General features: G+C 46.9%; 2 protein-coding genes across 2 annotated transcripts; both read right to left on the minus strand.

The window, feature by feature from the left end:
- Window positions 1-1,020, minus strand: LOC123362702 (olfactory receptor 52R1-like). The gene has a single exon (XM_045003133.1). The coding sequence runs from the start codon at window positions 919-921 to the stop codon at window positions 1-3; it is 921 nt and encodes a 306-aa protein (XP_044859068.1). The 5' UTR covers window positions 922-1,020.
- Window positions 1,021-9,576: 8,556 nt separating this feature from the next.
- On the minus strand, window positions 9,577-10,512 carry LOC123352815 (olfactory receptor 52N4-like; the record flags this gene model as incomplete). The annotated part of the gene is made up of 1 exon (XM_044993242.1): window positions 9,577-10,512. A coding segment is annotated over exon 1 (936 nt), but the record flags the coding sequence as incomplete, so codon positions are not given.
- Window positions 10,513-16,195: the final 5,683 nt, after the last annotated feature.

The raw sequence follows: 16,195 nt of genomic DNA on the forward strand, positions 1-16,195 counted from the left end.
TCAGGAAAGAGGGCCCAGCACCAACTCACTACCCAGATCTGCACGGAACATGGTCTGAGCACCAGAGCAGCAAAAGAAAAATGTAGTCCCTTTATGAGTAATGAGCTGGAGCAGCCTGTCCCGGATCTGTTTGGTCCTCACCCCATAGATGATGGGGTTTATCATGGGGGGCACGAGGAGATACACATTTGCAATGAGAATGTGGAAATGCAGGGGCACATTGTGGCCAAAACGGTATGTGAGGAAGGAGAAAAGAGCTGGGATGTAAAAGGCTAAGATGGCACAGAGATGGGAGCCACAGGTCCCAAAAGTCTTGAGCCGGGCGTCCTTTGTGGGGAGGCTGAAGATGGCCCTGAGGATCTGGATATAGGACACGGTAATAAAAAACACATCCAGACCAGTCACAAAGAATAGCACAAAGAGGCTGTAGTAACTACTGACATGGGTGTCAGCACAGGCCAGCTTCATCACAGCCATGTGTTCACAGTGCGTGTGGGGAATGATGTTGGTTCTGCAATATGGCCACTGACTTGCCAGGAGGAAAGAGGGCAGTATGAGAATGCCACCGCGCAGCACCACAGCCACACCGATCTTGGCCAGCACAGAGTTTCGCAGGATGGTGGAATGTCTCAGGGGATGGCAGATGGCCACGTAGCGATCCAAAGCCATGGCCACAAAGATCCCAGACTCCATCACTAAGAAGCAGTGAATGAAGTACATCTGGGTGAGGCAGGCACTGAAATCGATCTCCGTCGAATTGAACCAGAAGATGCTCAGTGTTTTGGGCAGGATGGACGTGGACAGGACCAGGTCAGTGACGGCCAGCATGCAGAGGAAATAGTACATGGGCTCATGGAGGCTCGGCTCCCTCTTCACAATGAACAGGACAGTGAAGTTCCCCAAGACGGCTATGATGTACATGGTGCAGAAGGGGATGGAGATCCAGACATGGGCTCTCTCCAGGCCAGGAATGCCCAGCAGGATGAAGGTGGAGGGGTTGGTGAAGTCGGTTGTGTTGGAATCTGATGTGGAGTAGGGGAGAAGGTGTCCAACTCTGAGGTAGAACGGTGTGTCCTGCAGGTACCGTATATTCATCAGACCTTCTGTATGTGCCCAGGCCTAGGGTGATGGTTGCAGTACAAATGCCTGGATGGAGAGACAAATGTTAGTATGAGACACTGTATGCACTACTGGAGGCTGTTCTCATCGGTGAAGCAGATTGGTCACTCTTCAGACACTGAAAATGACATTTTCATTATTCAGATAAACCAATTATGAAACACGGACCCTACTAATGCCAATTCCATATCTTATGGTCCTCCATGTGTCAGTAATTCCTACACATCCTGGTGTGGGAATCCTTAATAGGCAACAGCAGGAAACCAGAGTGTGGATACTGGTTATCCATCATTGTTCCTTCATGCAATGAATCCCAGGCTAGAGATCCCATGCTGTAGGGAGTTCCCTATTTAGCCAGTTGCTCACAATCTGAGAGTGGAAAGAACGAAAGCTTTGCCAAGACATGTACCAGGGGAAACATCCCAACTAGACCAAGCATCAGGGAAAAAACCTGCGTGTCATTCATAGAAGCTCCACGGAAACATTTGTTCATTTGCAGTAGTGCCCAAAAGAGAGACAATGTTTGCATACCTAAGGAATAAGATGGAGAATAACCTGCTCTGGACACATGCTCAGTTGTGGTCACTCAGTCTCTATAAGGATATAGCAGGTAGAAAGGGGATTTCTGAGACAGGCTCTGAGAATGGGGGAGGCTGCAGGATGTGGACAGACTGAAAAGTCTGGGACTGTTTAGTTTAGAGAAGAGACAAAAAGGGGGTATGTGATAGAGTAGTGGAAAACAAAGAATGGAACTGATTACGTTCAGATGGACAAAGAGAGAACAGTTCCCAACCTGTAATATCTGTAGACACTTAGTGCTTCCCCAAATCTGAGGCAAAGTATCAGAAAAACGGATTGGGAAGGGAAAAATAGACAGAAAACTGGGAAGGAAAAGAGGAAATGTCATTGGAAGAGTATATTACATAACTAGAAAGCCACAATTCTAAAGTCAAGGAAGTGGACAACTTTGTCTAAACACCTGGTTTAGTGACAAACTGAAGGCAGCTATGGGGGTGGGGAAAGCAATCATAGATAGCAAGCAATACAACTTGGAAGTTATGAACAGTGATAACGGATGTTAAGGACATCTGGGAAAACTCCCTGCTTGGCAGGACTAAGGTTCACAAAAAGGAGGTTATTAAGTATATTGAGAACAAAAGAAATCCTAGAAAATGTTTAGCCAATAGCTAGAGAGAGAAAGGAAACTTGCTAATGTTGCAGAAAAAATACTTATTTTTTGTTCTACACTTGGAAAGAAGCGGTTTGATGTACTCACATCACCTAAGATGTGATTAGCAGTCAAAGAGGATAATAAAGAGCATCTACAATAGAACCTCAGAGTTACAAACACCAGGGTTACAAACCGACTGATCAACCATGCATCTCCTTTGGAACCAGAAGTATGCAATCAGACAGCAGCAGAGACCCCACCCCGCCCCCAAAAAAAAGAAAAAGAAAAAGGAACTACAGGACAGTAGTGCGTTAAATGGAAATTATTTTTAAAAAAGGGAAAGTTTTTAAAAAAAGATTTGACAGGGTTAGGAAACAATGGAAAAGCTGGTATGGAATTAGATTAAAAAAAGTTTAGGAATATAATTAATGCCAGTCAATAAGAGAGTTTATGGAAAAGAGCTCTTGTCAAAGAAACCTGATTTCATCCTTTAATGAGGGTAAAAGTGGTTGAGCCAGGAAACCGCACAGATGCATCTACTAACACCTTTCATCCTGAAGGATCCACGGTGTCACTGAAAAGAAGCCGCCTTCGGGCTGGAGGCCATCAGCAGAAAGGGACATATGGGCCCATGATACTGGAGCAAACTCATTACCTGTGAAAAGTGCCCTGGGATGTTTAACAGCTGTGCAGAGCAGAAAGGACCACAGACCTATTCTCTATCCCACGGTGCACATGTTGTTGCACTGGGTTTGTCGAGCAGATGAGTTCCTCAGCAAGTGCTGGGTACCTGTGAATTGTGAGATGGAAGTGTCTTATCTGGGCGTTCTCCCTTAGGCAGCCGTGTCCCACACCTGTCTCACCCCAGCATCTGCAGCCACAGCTCACGCCAAAAGCTGATACAGGGGTGTGCACTGTTTATAATAGAGCTCTGTGCAATCTCAGGATAATTCGCTCAGCCTGTAGTGGCGAAGCAGCAGCTGAATATAAATAGGCTGGACACTGGAGACACTCTAGCCAATAAGTCTCTTTCCATCTATGTGCTTCTGTGGTCTTTATCCAGCCTTAGGAGTAAACAGTAATGAAGGGACCTTCCCAAAGGGAGATGAGAACTCTTGAGCTTTGTGTTGAGTCACAGCGGAATTAGCTGCTCTGTAAATTTGTGTATATTTAAAAATTATAGTGGATGAGTAAAAAGATTAGGGATAATCCCTAGGTCTCTTCCAACACTAATCTCCTCTGATTGTATGTTTCTATGGACTTGTGGATGCTTAGCACCTGTGAAAATCAGGACACTTTGGGTTCCTAAATATGCATGGATGTGCAACTAGACCAGGATCCTGGCTCTGGCTCCAGATGCTTCAGATTAAGATGTGAGTAACTAGTCAGATATAGGATATTCTGCTCCCCCCACCCCTTTGTACTTCTTCTTAATCTCTAAAACAGATCTGGAGATATGGTTCCAAAAAGAACTAGATAAGTTCATGGAAGATAGGTCCATCCATTGCTATTAGCAAGGATGGATTGGGATGGTGTCACTAGTCTCTCTTTGCCAGATGCTGGGAATGTGCGATGGTGATTACCTGTTTTGTTCATTCCCTCTGGGGCACCTGGCATTGGTCACTGTCGGAAGACAGGATACTGGTCTAGATGGACCTTTGGTCTGACCCAGTATGGCCGGTTTTATGTTCTTATGAGAAAGATGCCTGAGGGGAGACACAAGCACTTTCTGCAGGCTCACAGGGCTGTCCCTGTGGGCTCAGAGACCAGTAATTCTCATCAGTAATTATCACCATACCATGCAGCACCTTTCACTGAAGGATCTTCAAAATACTTAGCAAAGGAAAGTCACTATGAACATATCCCCATTATACAGATATGTAAACTGAGGCAAGGGAGATGTGACAGACAGAACCCAGGAGTCCTGGCTTGCTTACTATAGCCACCGTCTCTTTGTCAATAACCGAGCGCATGAAAAGAAGGAAACGGATTCATGCTGTAGCAGGGCCTGTTATTTGGGTGGATGTGATGGATTTCCCCAGGGTGCAACCTTGAACTGGGGCACCACTGACCACTCCAGCATTTCAATCTGGGATCCATCTCATACTGTGATGCTGTGACATGCTGCAATCATTTCCAGGTCCTGCACGTACACAGCCATACACAGACAGGAACGCACCCAGCTGCAGTTACATGACTGCTGTCACTAGCCACTCATGAACCAACAAGAGAGGCTCCTGCCACTTCCCCCCGGATCCCCATCCTAGGACCCCAGAGCTGTATCATCTTGCCCTGGTCAGAAGCCTGACCAGTGTAAGTTGATTACCCAGTCTGCCCCTCCCTCAATGTGGAGAGGACAATGGACTAGCCACTAATCTTGGGCATAATTCTATTTTGCATTTCTAACATTCAAGTGTTGCACAACAGTCTTACCCACATGGGTTATTGCACAGTTTTATGTACTTTTTAACACTTTGTAGATCAGCCTAGTGATCTCAGAAGTCAGGAAGTGCCTTCTCTGGGTCACTAGAAAACTTCTCTTTGTATCTGTGCAGCATTGTTAACTATTGTGCTTTTCCCACTGGTGATAACTCAGTACAGATATTCATCAATGCATTCAGGTGGTGTGAGATTGAGCTTGTTTACAGGTTTAGCTGAGAAGTGGTATCCTCATAGGGCTTCTTGTTTACTACACCTAGCATACCTAAAAACTTTTCAGAAAAACCAGGCATGTTGCACCTGATATTCCAGTAGGGGTGCATGGCTGGGGATCTGGGAAATTGGCTGGAACCTCCATGGTTGGTTCATGAATGGTTTAGAAGGGGCTGGCTTGATATCACCGGCAGAGCAGAGGGAGAGGTGAACTCAGCTGAGTAGTTAGGGGGCACAGTGGTTCTAACAGCTTCCAGGCTTCGCCCTAGGGGTACAGCCCATCACAATCTCCAGCTGCATCCCCTGAGCTGGGCTCCCTCTGCCCCAGGGTTGGGATGGGAGTTGCTGCAGCCTGACTAGGAGCCTGTCTGCAGGTAGCAGGCAGCCCCGGTAAATGACCCAATGCCTCCCTCCACCCTGCAGTACCAGATGCTGCCAGATCCCTTAAAGGAACCCAGCGTTGGGCTTTTTCCAAGACAGCCAAGTCAAATATGATGAGATTTACTGGAAAATTATTTTATCCATCATATAAATAGTTCTGCTGATCCCAAAGGATCAGACACATTATCCCCCAGGTCAATGAATATTTCAGACATTAGCCACATGCACACTTACAGCCAATTCTTATTAACTAAACTAAGGTTTAATTAAAGAAAGAAAGTATTGGTTGAAAGATCAATATATATACAGACATGAATAGAATTCTTAAATCAATTTCATGATAGGGATGGTGATGTTTAGAGTTGCAAAGAGTTCTCTGAGAATTACTTCATAGGTTGCTATACAATGTCGGGGTGATCCAGAATGGAACTGGAGACTTCAGTCTTGTGGCTTGAGCTTCCCCTGATGAAGCTTAAGCAGATTTGAGATGATAGGATCAGGGCTCAAGAATTCTTGTATAGACCACTGTCAGGCTGTGACAGTGAAGAAGAGTTACTTTCAAGTAGAATTACCTATGTCCTAGGTGTACTCAGGTAACTAGTTCTATTTATCAGCATAAGGTATCCATGGAACAGTTCATATATTGACTGTGAGTGGAAGGAGAGTGGGGCTGGGTGATCAGAAACCTGCGGTAAGGTGTCCACAAGATGTTCTCTTCACCCAAATATGGTTCCTGTACCGTAGGTGTTCCCTGGAGTGCTCTGGTTCTCAGACTGATCCAGCTGGGCTCCCTGAAGGAAACGCTTCCCGAACCAGGCAGTGACAGCTTGGGGTGCGGGAGAGGGTTTGTCTCTCCCTTGGAAAGTGCTACCAAAATGGAAGAGGCCTGGAGTCCTTGTTCTAGTGACTTTCATCCCATCTCTCGCTCTCTGTATTTGGGACTATCTCTCCCTTTCCTTGTGCAAATCAGCCCCCTCACACCTCCTTTCTCTTTGCCATTTCTAATGTGCATCCCGCCTTAGGTACCAGTTACAAACACTCAAGGGGCTGTTATTCCATCGACTTCAGTGGCCATTGCAGGTGCAGCGCTGGAAATTGCTGCATCTGAGAGTTGATCTGGCTGGGCAAGTAGCCGTGCGCATTAGTCTGGTTATTCATCCAGGTAAAACGAAGTCCCTGGCCATTACAATCCAGCAGCCTGCAGATGCAAAATGTAACCAGCTCGGTATTAACCTGTCTGGAGGGATTGCTGGGGAGGTGGCAGCTTCATAGACAGGGCTGGAGGCTGCTCAAAAGTTGTGGGCACTCGTACAGCAGCAACTGCTCCCCTGTTCCCTTCTGCAGCCTTTGTGGGGATGTCATGGCAGCAGGCTTGCTACAATGGGTACCCCAGCTCCAGTGGATGGAAGTGAAATATGGGGGCTGATGAAGGCTGAGGAACTTCAGGAAACATTTTCAATGCTCATGGTCTCTGTGATGCTACACCCCATATTCTTCATGGAAATATGGTTATGATATGAATATGGCATAACTAAGATATGCTCTATGTGAGATATCATTGGAAAGGTTATAATTTACTGAATATGATTCTACTATTTGTATGCATGCATCATTTCTGTACATGAAGTTAAGAATATTGACTCTGTAAGTATTACATCTGTGTGTATTCTTTTGAAATGCCCACCACACAGTAAACAATCAGCCTTAATGGGCCATTAGAAAAAGACAATGAGTCTTTGAAGATGTGGATCTCCAATCTGCCTGGAGTTCCTTCCTGTGGACATTGCAAATAAATCTGGTTTCATAGTTGCTTTGACACTGCAAGGTCAGGTGATAAGATCACCTGATACAAAATACCACTTCGGACACTGCTGTACTTTTCCTCTGTAGGGGGATGGGGATAAACCAAAGGTTTCCCACCATAGGTAAATCCTTTTTAAGGCTGGGGAGGGAGATAATCGGGACTCTCCTCCATTGCCTACCCAAGAAGAAAGACTGTTGTAAGAACCTGAAGAGACAGAGGAAGTAACCTGAGGTGCAAGTCAGGGGTGAGTCCAGACACAGACAGAGGTCCAGTCTGTAAGAAGCAATAACTGGAACTCTAAGCAACTCTAAGCAACAGAAACTCTGCAATTTGCGTAAAATAACATTTAGGCTGAGAAATTTCTTCTTGAAACAGTCTCTTTCAGATCTTAAGCTTAGTATGTGTGTTTTGTTTTATTTGCTCAGTAATCAGCTTTATTCTGTTTGCTATGCCTTATAATCACTTAAAATCTGCCTTTTATAGATATTTTTTTATTATTATTAAACCCAGTTTGTGCAATTTCTAATTGGAAGGGCAAGAAGTTGTGCATGTCTCTTGTCACATTGAGGGAGGAGCGTATTCGCAGGCAGACTTGCTAACCTAGTGAGGAGGGCTTTAAACTAGGTTCCCAGGGGGCTGGTGACCCAAGCCCAGATATAAGCAGGGAAGTGGGATAAAGGGAGGAAACACAAGGAGGAGGGTATAAGAATGTTAGCCTCCTGATTCATACTGAGAAAGTAGGGCAATCGGGTACTTATCTTAGGTGCCTGTACATGAACGCAAGAAGCCTGGGAAACAAGCAGGAAGAATTGGAAGTCCTGGAACAATCAAAGAGCTATGATGTGATTGGAATAACAGAGCCTTGGTGGGGTAGTTTACATGACTGGGGCACTGTCATGGATGGGTATAAACTGTTCAGGAAGGACAGGCAGGGGAGGAAAGGTGGAGGAGTTGCATTGTATGTAAGAGAGGGGTATGATTGCTCAGAACTCCAGTATGAAACTGGAGAAAAGCCTGTTGAGAGTCTTTGGGTTAAGTTTAGAGGCGAGAGCAACAAGGGTGATGTCGTGGTGGGCGTGTTCTATAGACCACCGGATCAGAAGGATGAGGTAGACGAGGTTTCCTTCTGACAACTAACTGAAGTTTCCAGAGCACAAGCCCTGGTTCTAATGGAGAGCATCAATCACCCTGACATCTGCTGGGAGAGCAATAGAGCAATGCACAGACAATACAGGAAGTTTTTCAGAGTGTTCGGAAAAACTTCCTGCTTGGGCCATATCTGGAGTATTGTGTCCAGTTTTGGGTCCTCCACTACAGAAGGGATAGGACAAATTGGAGAGAGTCCAACGGAAGGCAACGAAAATGATCAGGGGAGTGGGGCACATGACTTATGAGGAGAGGCTGAAGGAACTGGGTTTGTTTAGTCTGCAGAAGAGAAGAATGAGGGGGGATTTGATAACTGCTGTTCTCAGTGCTGACAGATACAGAACAGTGGGGGAGGTCTAGGTTGGAAATTAGGAAACACTATTTCACTCGAAGAGTGGTGAAGCACTGGAATGGGTTCCCTAGGGAAGTGGTGGAATCTCCATCCTTAGAGGTTTGTAAGGTCAGGCTTGACAAAGCCCTGGCTGGGATGATTTAGTTGGTGTTGGTCCTGCTTTGAACAGGGGGTTGGAATAGATGACCTCCTGAGTTCTCTTTCAACCATAATCCTCTATATTTCTATGGTTCTGTGGAGGTAGGTCCATTAATGGTGATTAGCCATGATGAGCAGGGATCCAACAGCATGTTCTGTGTTTCCCTAGCCTCTGTTTTCCAGAAGCTCGGAGTGGGAGATAGGGGATGAATCACTTGATGATTGCCTGTTATGTTTATTCCCTCTGAAGCACCTGGTAGTGGCCACTGATGGAAGACAGGATACTGGGCTAGATGGACCAAAGGTATTACCCAGTATGGCCATTCTGATGTTCTCTTATGGACTGCAGCTGTATCTGCCCCTTGCTGTAACCCACTAGACCCCACTCCCCTTCCAGAGCTGAGATAGAACCCAGGAGTCCTGAGGGTTCTCTTTCTCTGTAGAGTTAGTAACGAAATAAGAACATACATAAAAACTTTAAAATTAATCAGTGGCTCTTAAGTGACTTGCAATAAGATGTAAGAAAATGTTAGTATTATAGCTGTGTGGGTCTAATAATTATTACATTTTATTTCTTTCACATAGGAATTAGATACAGTGCTCCTGAGATCTAGTTACCAACAATCAGAAAGGTGGAAACCCAATGGGTAGATACATAGACCAATTCCCTGGTTTGTCATGCTGAATCAGCACAGTAAGGTCAGCAAAGGATCTAATGTCTCTTTGACTGCTCAGTCAGTGATTCAGGAAAGAGGGCTTTGCACGGAGCTGGGTGTGAGAGCCAGAGCACCAGGAGAAAACTTTAGGTCCCTTTATGGTAAAGAGCCGGAGCAGCCTGTCCCGTATCTGTTTGGTCCTCACCCCGTATATGACGGGGTTCAGCAGGGGGGGCACCAGAAGGTACAAGTTGGCGATAAGAATGTGGAAATGCAGGGGCACATTGTGGCTAAATCGGAGCGTGATGAAGGAGAAGAAAGCTGGGATGTAAGAGGCTGAGATGACACAGATGTGGGAGACACAGGTCCCAAAAGTCTTGAGCCGGGCGTCCTTTGTGGGGAGGCTGAAGATGGCCCTGAGGATCTGTGTATAGGACAAGGCAATAAAAAATAAATCCAGACTGGACAGAAAGAAGGCCATAAAGAGTCCATAGTAACTACTGACACGGACGTCAGCACAGGCCAGATTTGCTACGGCCATGTGCTCGCAGTACGTGTGGGGGATGATGTTGGTTCTGCAATATGGCCACTGCCTCAATAGGAAGGGATAAGGCAGTACGATCATGCTGCCATGCAGCACTACAGCCAGGCCAATCTTGGCCACCACGGGGCTTGTCAGGATGGTGGAATGTCTCAGGGGATCACAGATGGCCACATAGCGATCCAAAGCCATGGCCACGAAGATCCCAGACTCCATCACTGAGACACAATGAATGAAATACATTTGGGTGAGGCAGGCACTGAAATCAATCTCCCTGGAATTGAACCAGAAGATGCTCAGCGTCTTGGGTAGGGTGGATGTAGACAGGACCAGGTCAGCGACGGCCAGCATGCAGAGGAAATAGTACATGGGCACATGGAGGCTCGGCTCCATCTTTACAATGAACAGGATGGTGAAGTTCCCCATCATGGCTATGATGTATATGGTGCAGAAGGGGATGGAGATCCAGACGTGGGCAGCCTCCAGGCCAGGAATGCCCAGCAGGATGAAGGTGGAGGGGTTGGTGAAGTCGGTTGTGTTGGAATCTGACATGGAATAGGGGAGAAAGTGTCCAACTCTGAGGCAGAATGGTGTCTCCTGCATATACCATATGTTCCCTTGACTTCCTGTATGTGCCCAGGGTTTTGGGTGATGGTCGCAGTACAAATGCCTGAACGGAGAGAGAATGTTAATATGAGACACTACATGCACTACTGGAGGTTGTTCTCATGGATGAAGCAGATTGGTCGCTCTTCAGAAACTGAGAAATGACATTTTCATTATTCAGATAAACGAGTTATGAACAACTGACCTTATGAAGGCCAATTCCATATTTAATGGTGCCCCATGTGTCAATAATTCCTACACATCTTGGACTATTTAGTTTAGAAAAGAGAGAAATAAGGGGGTATGTGATAGAGGAGAAGAAAAGAAAAGTATGGAAGTGATTAAATTCAAATGGGCAAACAGAGAAGAGTTCCCAAATTGATAGGAAGGAAACATGTAGACAGAAAGATGGGAATGGAAATTAGGAGTTCTTTAAACCACGATTCCACAGTGAAGAAAGTGGACAACTTTAGCTAAAAACCCAGTTCAGTGGCAAACTGAAGGCAGCAATTGCAGGGGGGAGGGGACGGAGGGGCAAAATAGATAGGAAATGTGAAAAAAGAAAAATATATAGCAAGTAATTCAAATTGGAAGTCATGAGGGGCTCATTTAACTTGAGGTGATGAAATACTTTCCAGTCCATTAGCTGTCAAGGAGGATGCAGGGCCGCCCAGAGGATTCAGGGGGCCGGGGGCAAAGCAATTTCAGGGGCCCCTTCCTTAAAAAAAAAGTTGCAATACTATAGAATCCTATATTCTCATGGGGGCCTCTGTGGGGCCTGAGGCAAATTGCCCCACTTGCCCCTCCTCCCCCAGGCAGCCCTGGGAAAAATAAACATTTAAAAACCTTCCGCGTCTTGGCACAAACCCAGTTTTGAGAAAACTGCTTTTCAAGTTACCTTTACAAGGTGTCACTGGTTCTCAGCACCAGCTAGTGCTAAAAGGCACTAAAGCTCATTAAAAGGGTTGGACAAATATTTTCCATCAAAACTTTGTTTGCATCAAAAACTAGGGGTTTTTAAAAAGCAGAAAAAAATCACGGACAATGTAGCTTTCCTTCAAAATTTGTTGTGTTTTTTTTTAATTGAAAAGCTGAAATTAGTCTGCCAAAACCTGGACCTGCTTTGGGGTTTCAGAAGTGTGTGGCCAAATATTTGCTGCTTGCCGTGTTTGTTTAAAGAAACAAAACAAAACAAAATTCTGCTTAAAAAAAATCCAAAACTTTTGAACCATCTCAGCTTGTGACCAAATAACTGAACCCATCCAGTCAGAGACTTTTCCAGGTTTCTGATACTCTGCTGGCTTCCTTGACTCATATCTGTCTCCATAAGTTTGGGTTCATTTAGCTTAGAACATAAGAACATAAGAACATAGTATAGCTTATGGACATACTCCAGAAACTGAGCATTTGAGCTTGTTCCAGTATCTGGGCTGAGCCTATGTTGTGAAAACTGAAATGCTCAAAATAGCACATGCATGTGAATGGACACAGGGTGCTAAATTAAATTAACCCAGGGGGTCTCAAACTGGGGCTCGGGAACCCTCAGGGGGCCACGAGTTTATTACTGGGGGTTGCGAACTGTCAGCCTCTACCTCAAGCCCTGCTTTGCCTCCAGCATTTATAATAGTGTTTATGGGGGGGTGGTCGCACTCAGAGGTTTGCTGTGTGAAAGGGGTCACCAGGAGAAAAGTGTGAGAACCACTGAATTAACCCCTCTGGAGCCTCTGGGAATGCAGGGGAGAGGGGGGTCTCCCTTGGTAGGGTTGGGAAGGAGGTAGGTGGTGTAGGATATTGCTCTTCTCGTGTGATCCCTCCCCCACGGAAAAGATAACAGCTTGGCCCTTGGTGTTCAATAGCCGTCTGCAAGCCTCAAACTGCTGAATGAGCTTTAGGGTAGGGAAGGCTGTGCCGCCCCAAACAGCCTGGCCCTGCCCCTATCCGACCTCCACCCACTTCCTGCCCCCGACTGCCCACCTCAGAATCCCCAACCCATCCTGCTCCTTGTCCCCTCACTGTACCCCCAAGACCCCCTCCCCAACCGCCACCCCAGGACCCCACTCCCCACCAACCGCCCATTCCCTGTCCCCTGATTGCCCCAACCCCTATTCACTGCCCCCCTGAGTCCTGACAGACCCCCGGAACACCCACGATCCAACTCCCCATTCCCCATCCCCTGACCGCCCCCCCCCAGCACCTCTGCCCCCTCCCTGTCCCCTGATGGTCCACGGGACTCCTTGCGCCTTATCCAACCCCCCTGGCCCCCGCCCCCTGCCATGCTGCTTACCCCCGCCTGCCCCCTCTCCCGGAGCCTCAGGGTGCCTCATCCAGGAGCGGCCCTGGACAGCGCTGCAGAGGCGTGGCTCCAGCAGGGCCTAAGTTTCCGCCGGTCGGCCTGGAGCTCGCAGCCTCACCCCCTTACCACGCGGAGCTCAGGCCCCGCTGGAGCCAGGCCGCTCTAGCTCTGTCCAGGGCCACTCCTGGGTTACCGCCGCCTCTCCACTCTCTCGGAGCCTCAGCCCGGACAGAGCTGCAGCGGCACGGCTCTAGTGGGGCCTAAATTCCTGCCAGTCGGCTCGAAGCTCGCAGCCTCCCCCCCTTAGCATGCGGCTCTGAGCAGGGAGGAGCTCAGGCCCTCCTGGAGCCTCGCCACTTTAGCTGTGTCCAGGGCCGCTCCTGGACACGGTGTGCTGAGGTGCCAGGGGATGGGGGAAGGTGGAGGCGGGACCAGGGCTGGAGAATTCTCGTAGGGGCCCCTGTGGGGCCTGGGGCAAATTGCCCCACTTGCCCCCCTGCACTCTGGGTGGCCCTGGGAGGATGTCAAACAGCATCTACAGTAATAGCGCTTCAGTGTAGACCCACGGCAGGGGTTCTCCCAGCAGCGTAGGGAATCCACCTCCCCTCGATCTCATATTGCCTACACCCAGGTGAGGTTGATACAAAGACATCATTCAGGGATGTGCGGTTTTTTTTGCTGCAGAATTGTGTCCAGTTTCGGTAACCAGTGTACAGGAAGGATGTAGAGAAACTGGAAAGGATCCAGAGGCGAGTGACAAAAAGGATCCAAGGGGTGAAACACAAGCTGTACGAGCTGAAGGAACTGGAGATGATTAATTTAGAAAAGAGGAGATTAAAAGGGGACATGACCGCAGTCTTCAGATACTTGCAAGGCTGCTGCTATAAAAACAGATGGAGAAAAGTTGTTCTCTTTGGCCACAGTGGCAGGACAGAGTCAATGGGTTCAAACTACAGCACAGCAGATTGAGACAAAATCTCAGGAAAAATTTCCTAACTGCAAGAAGTGGAAGACAATGGAGCAGACACCTCAGCAGATTATGGAAGCTAAGAGAAGCTGGGCAGCCGTCTGTCTGGGATGGTTTAGACCCCACAAAGCCTGCACCTTAGCAGACCAGCTGACCCTTGAGGTCCCTTCTCACCCTGGGGCTCTATAATTCTATGATGTAAAACCCTAGTGTACACTAGGTCTTAGTCACACACACGTCATGGGGCTCAATACGGGGGTAAATGTATGAAATTCAGTGGCCTCTGTGATATTCAGTCCCATCTAGAGGCCCTGAGACCACTTAAAGAGACAGATTATGAGTCTGCTTAACAGACACGTGGCTTTTAGCTCATGCAGTAGAGGCTGATGTGCTAAGCTCCAGAAGCCCCAAGTTTGATCCTGCCCACCAACGATCGGGGTCTGTCGGTTTTAGAAGTGGGAGCTTGTCTGGGATTTCAGCTGGGAAGTATCTGAAGCCAAGGACACACTTCCTCAGCTAGGGGAGGTGTGTAACCCCCAAACCTCCTGAGTTTTTGTGCTCCGTCCCATCTAGTGGCACCGAGATCACTTAGAGAGAGAAATTTGGAGTCTGCTCCACAGCTCTAGCTAACAAGCATGTGGCTTTTAGCTCATGCAGTAGAGGCTGATGTACTAAACTCCAGAGGTTCCAAGGTTCAATCCCACCCGCCGACGATCGGGGTCTGTTGGCATTACACAGGAATTTAGACTTGGTGACCTAATGGTCTGTTCTGGTCTTAAATCCTATGAATCTATTGATAGGGAAAGTAGATCTGTCAATTCTATTTACTGTATCTCACAACACAAAAAGAAGGGAACATTCAATTACATTGAAAGTTTGAACATATAACATTGAGAAAAGAAAATTGTTTCCATAATCCACCTTTAGTTAAGTCTGTCTGACACCTTCAATAAGCAGACCTCATTATCAGTTGCTTATAAGTTTGCCAAACTGTTTGGACTGAAATTTCCCACACTGGGTGTCTGCTTCCAGCTGAATTGTTTTTTTTAAGTTTCAGGCATGACAGATCAGCCGACTTCTCGAATGAAGACAGGGAAAATGATGTCTTGTCCATGCTGAAATATCCTTAGAATTGTTCCTGTGAGGAGCCCTAGCACCTCCAGGCTTTACAGCAGATAAAAGTCAGGTAACAACCCCCCACCCCCATTAACAGCCAGAGCCCTGAAATGTAAGAGGAGGAAATGACAGTCTCTGTGCATTAACAGCTGGCTCCTGAGGTCTTTACTCAGTTCTTACTCCAAGGGGAATTTTCCAGCAGGGGGGCCTGAGCAAAGTATGGGCCATGGCCTCAGAATTTGTCTGTGTATTATCCATTGACTAACAACTTTCATCCGGAAGGATTCATTGTGCCACTGAAATGCAGCCACCTTGTGGCCATCATGAACGGGGGAGGGGCACAGCAAAGAGAGACGTTTTGGCCCATGATACTGGAACAAACTCATAAGAACATAAGAACGTCCGTACCGGGTCAGACCAAAGGTCCATCTAGCCCAGTATCTGTCTACTGACAGTGGCCAGTGCCAGGTGCCCCAGAGGGAGTGAACCTAACAGGCAATGATCAAGTGATCTCTCTCCTGCCATCCATCTCCATCCTCTGACGAACAGAGGCTAGGGACACCATTCTTACCCATCCTAGCTAATAGCCATTTATGAACTTAGCCACCATGAATTTATCCAGTCCCCTTTTAAACATTGTTATAGTCCTAGCCTTCACAACCTCCTCAGGTAAGGAGTTCCACAAGTTGACTGCGTGCTGCGTGAAGAAGAATTTCCTTTTATTTGTTTTAAACCTGCTGCCTATTAATTTCATTTGGTGACCCTTAGTTCTTGTATTATGGGAATAAGTAAATAACTTTTCCTTATCCACTTTCTCAACATCACTCATGATTTTATATACCTCTATCATATCCCCCCTTAGTCTTCTCTTCTCCAAGCTGAAGAGTCCTAGCCTCTTTAATCTTTCCTCGTATGGGACCCTCTCTAACCCCCTAATCATTTTAGTTGCCCTTTTCTGAACCTTTTCTAGTGCTAGAATATATTTTTTGAGGTGAGGAGACCACATCTGTACACAGTATTTGAGAAGTGGGCGTACCATGGATTTATATAAGGGCAATAATATATTTTCAGTCTTATTCTCTATCCCCTTTTTAATGATTCCTAACATCCTGTTTGCTTTTTTGACTGCCTCTGCACACTGCGTGGACATCTTTAGAGAACTATCCACGATGACACCAAGATCTTTTTCCTGACTCGTTGTAGCTAAATTAGCCCCCATCATGTTGTATGTATAGTTGGGGATATTTTTTCCA

Source organism: Mauremys mutica, chromosome 1 (assembly GCF_020497125.1).
Source record: "Mauremys mutica isolate MM-2020 ecotype Southern chromosome 1, ASM2049712v1, whole genome shotgun sequence".
NCBI classification, from domain to species: domain Eukaryota; kingdom Metazoa; phylum Chordata; order Testudines; family Geoemydidae; genus Mauremys; species Mauremys mutica.

Excerpts from the sequence above, each read along its gene's own strand:
- LOC123362702 (XM_045003133.1), bottom strand. The coding sequence starts at position 921 with ATGTACATCATAGCCGTCTTGGGGAACTTCACTGTCCTGTTCATTGTG.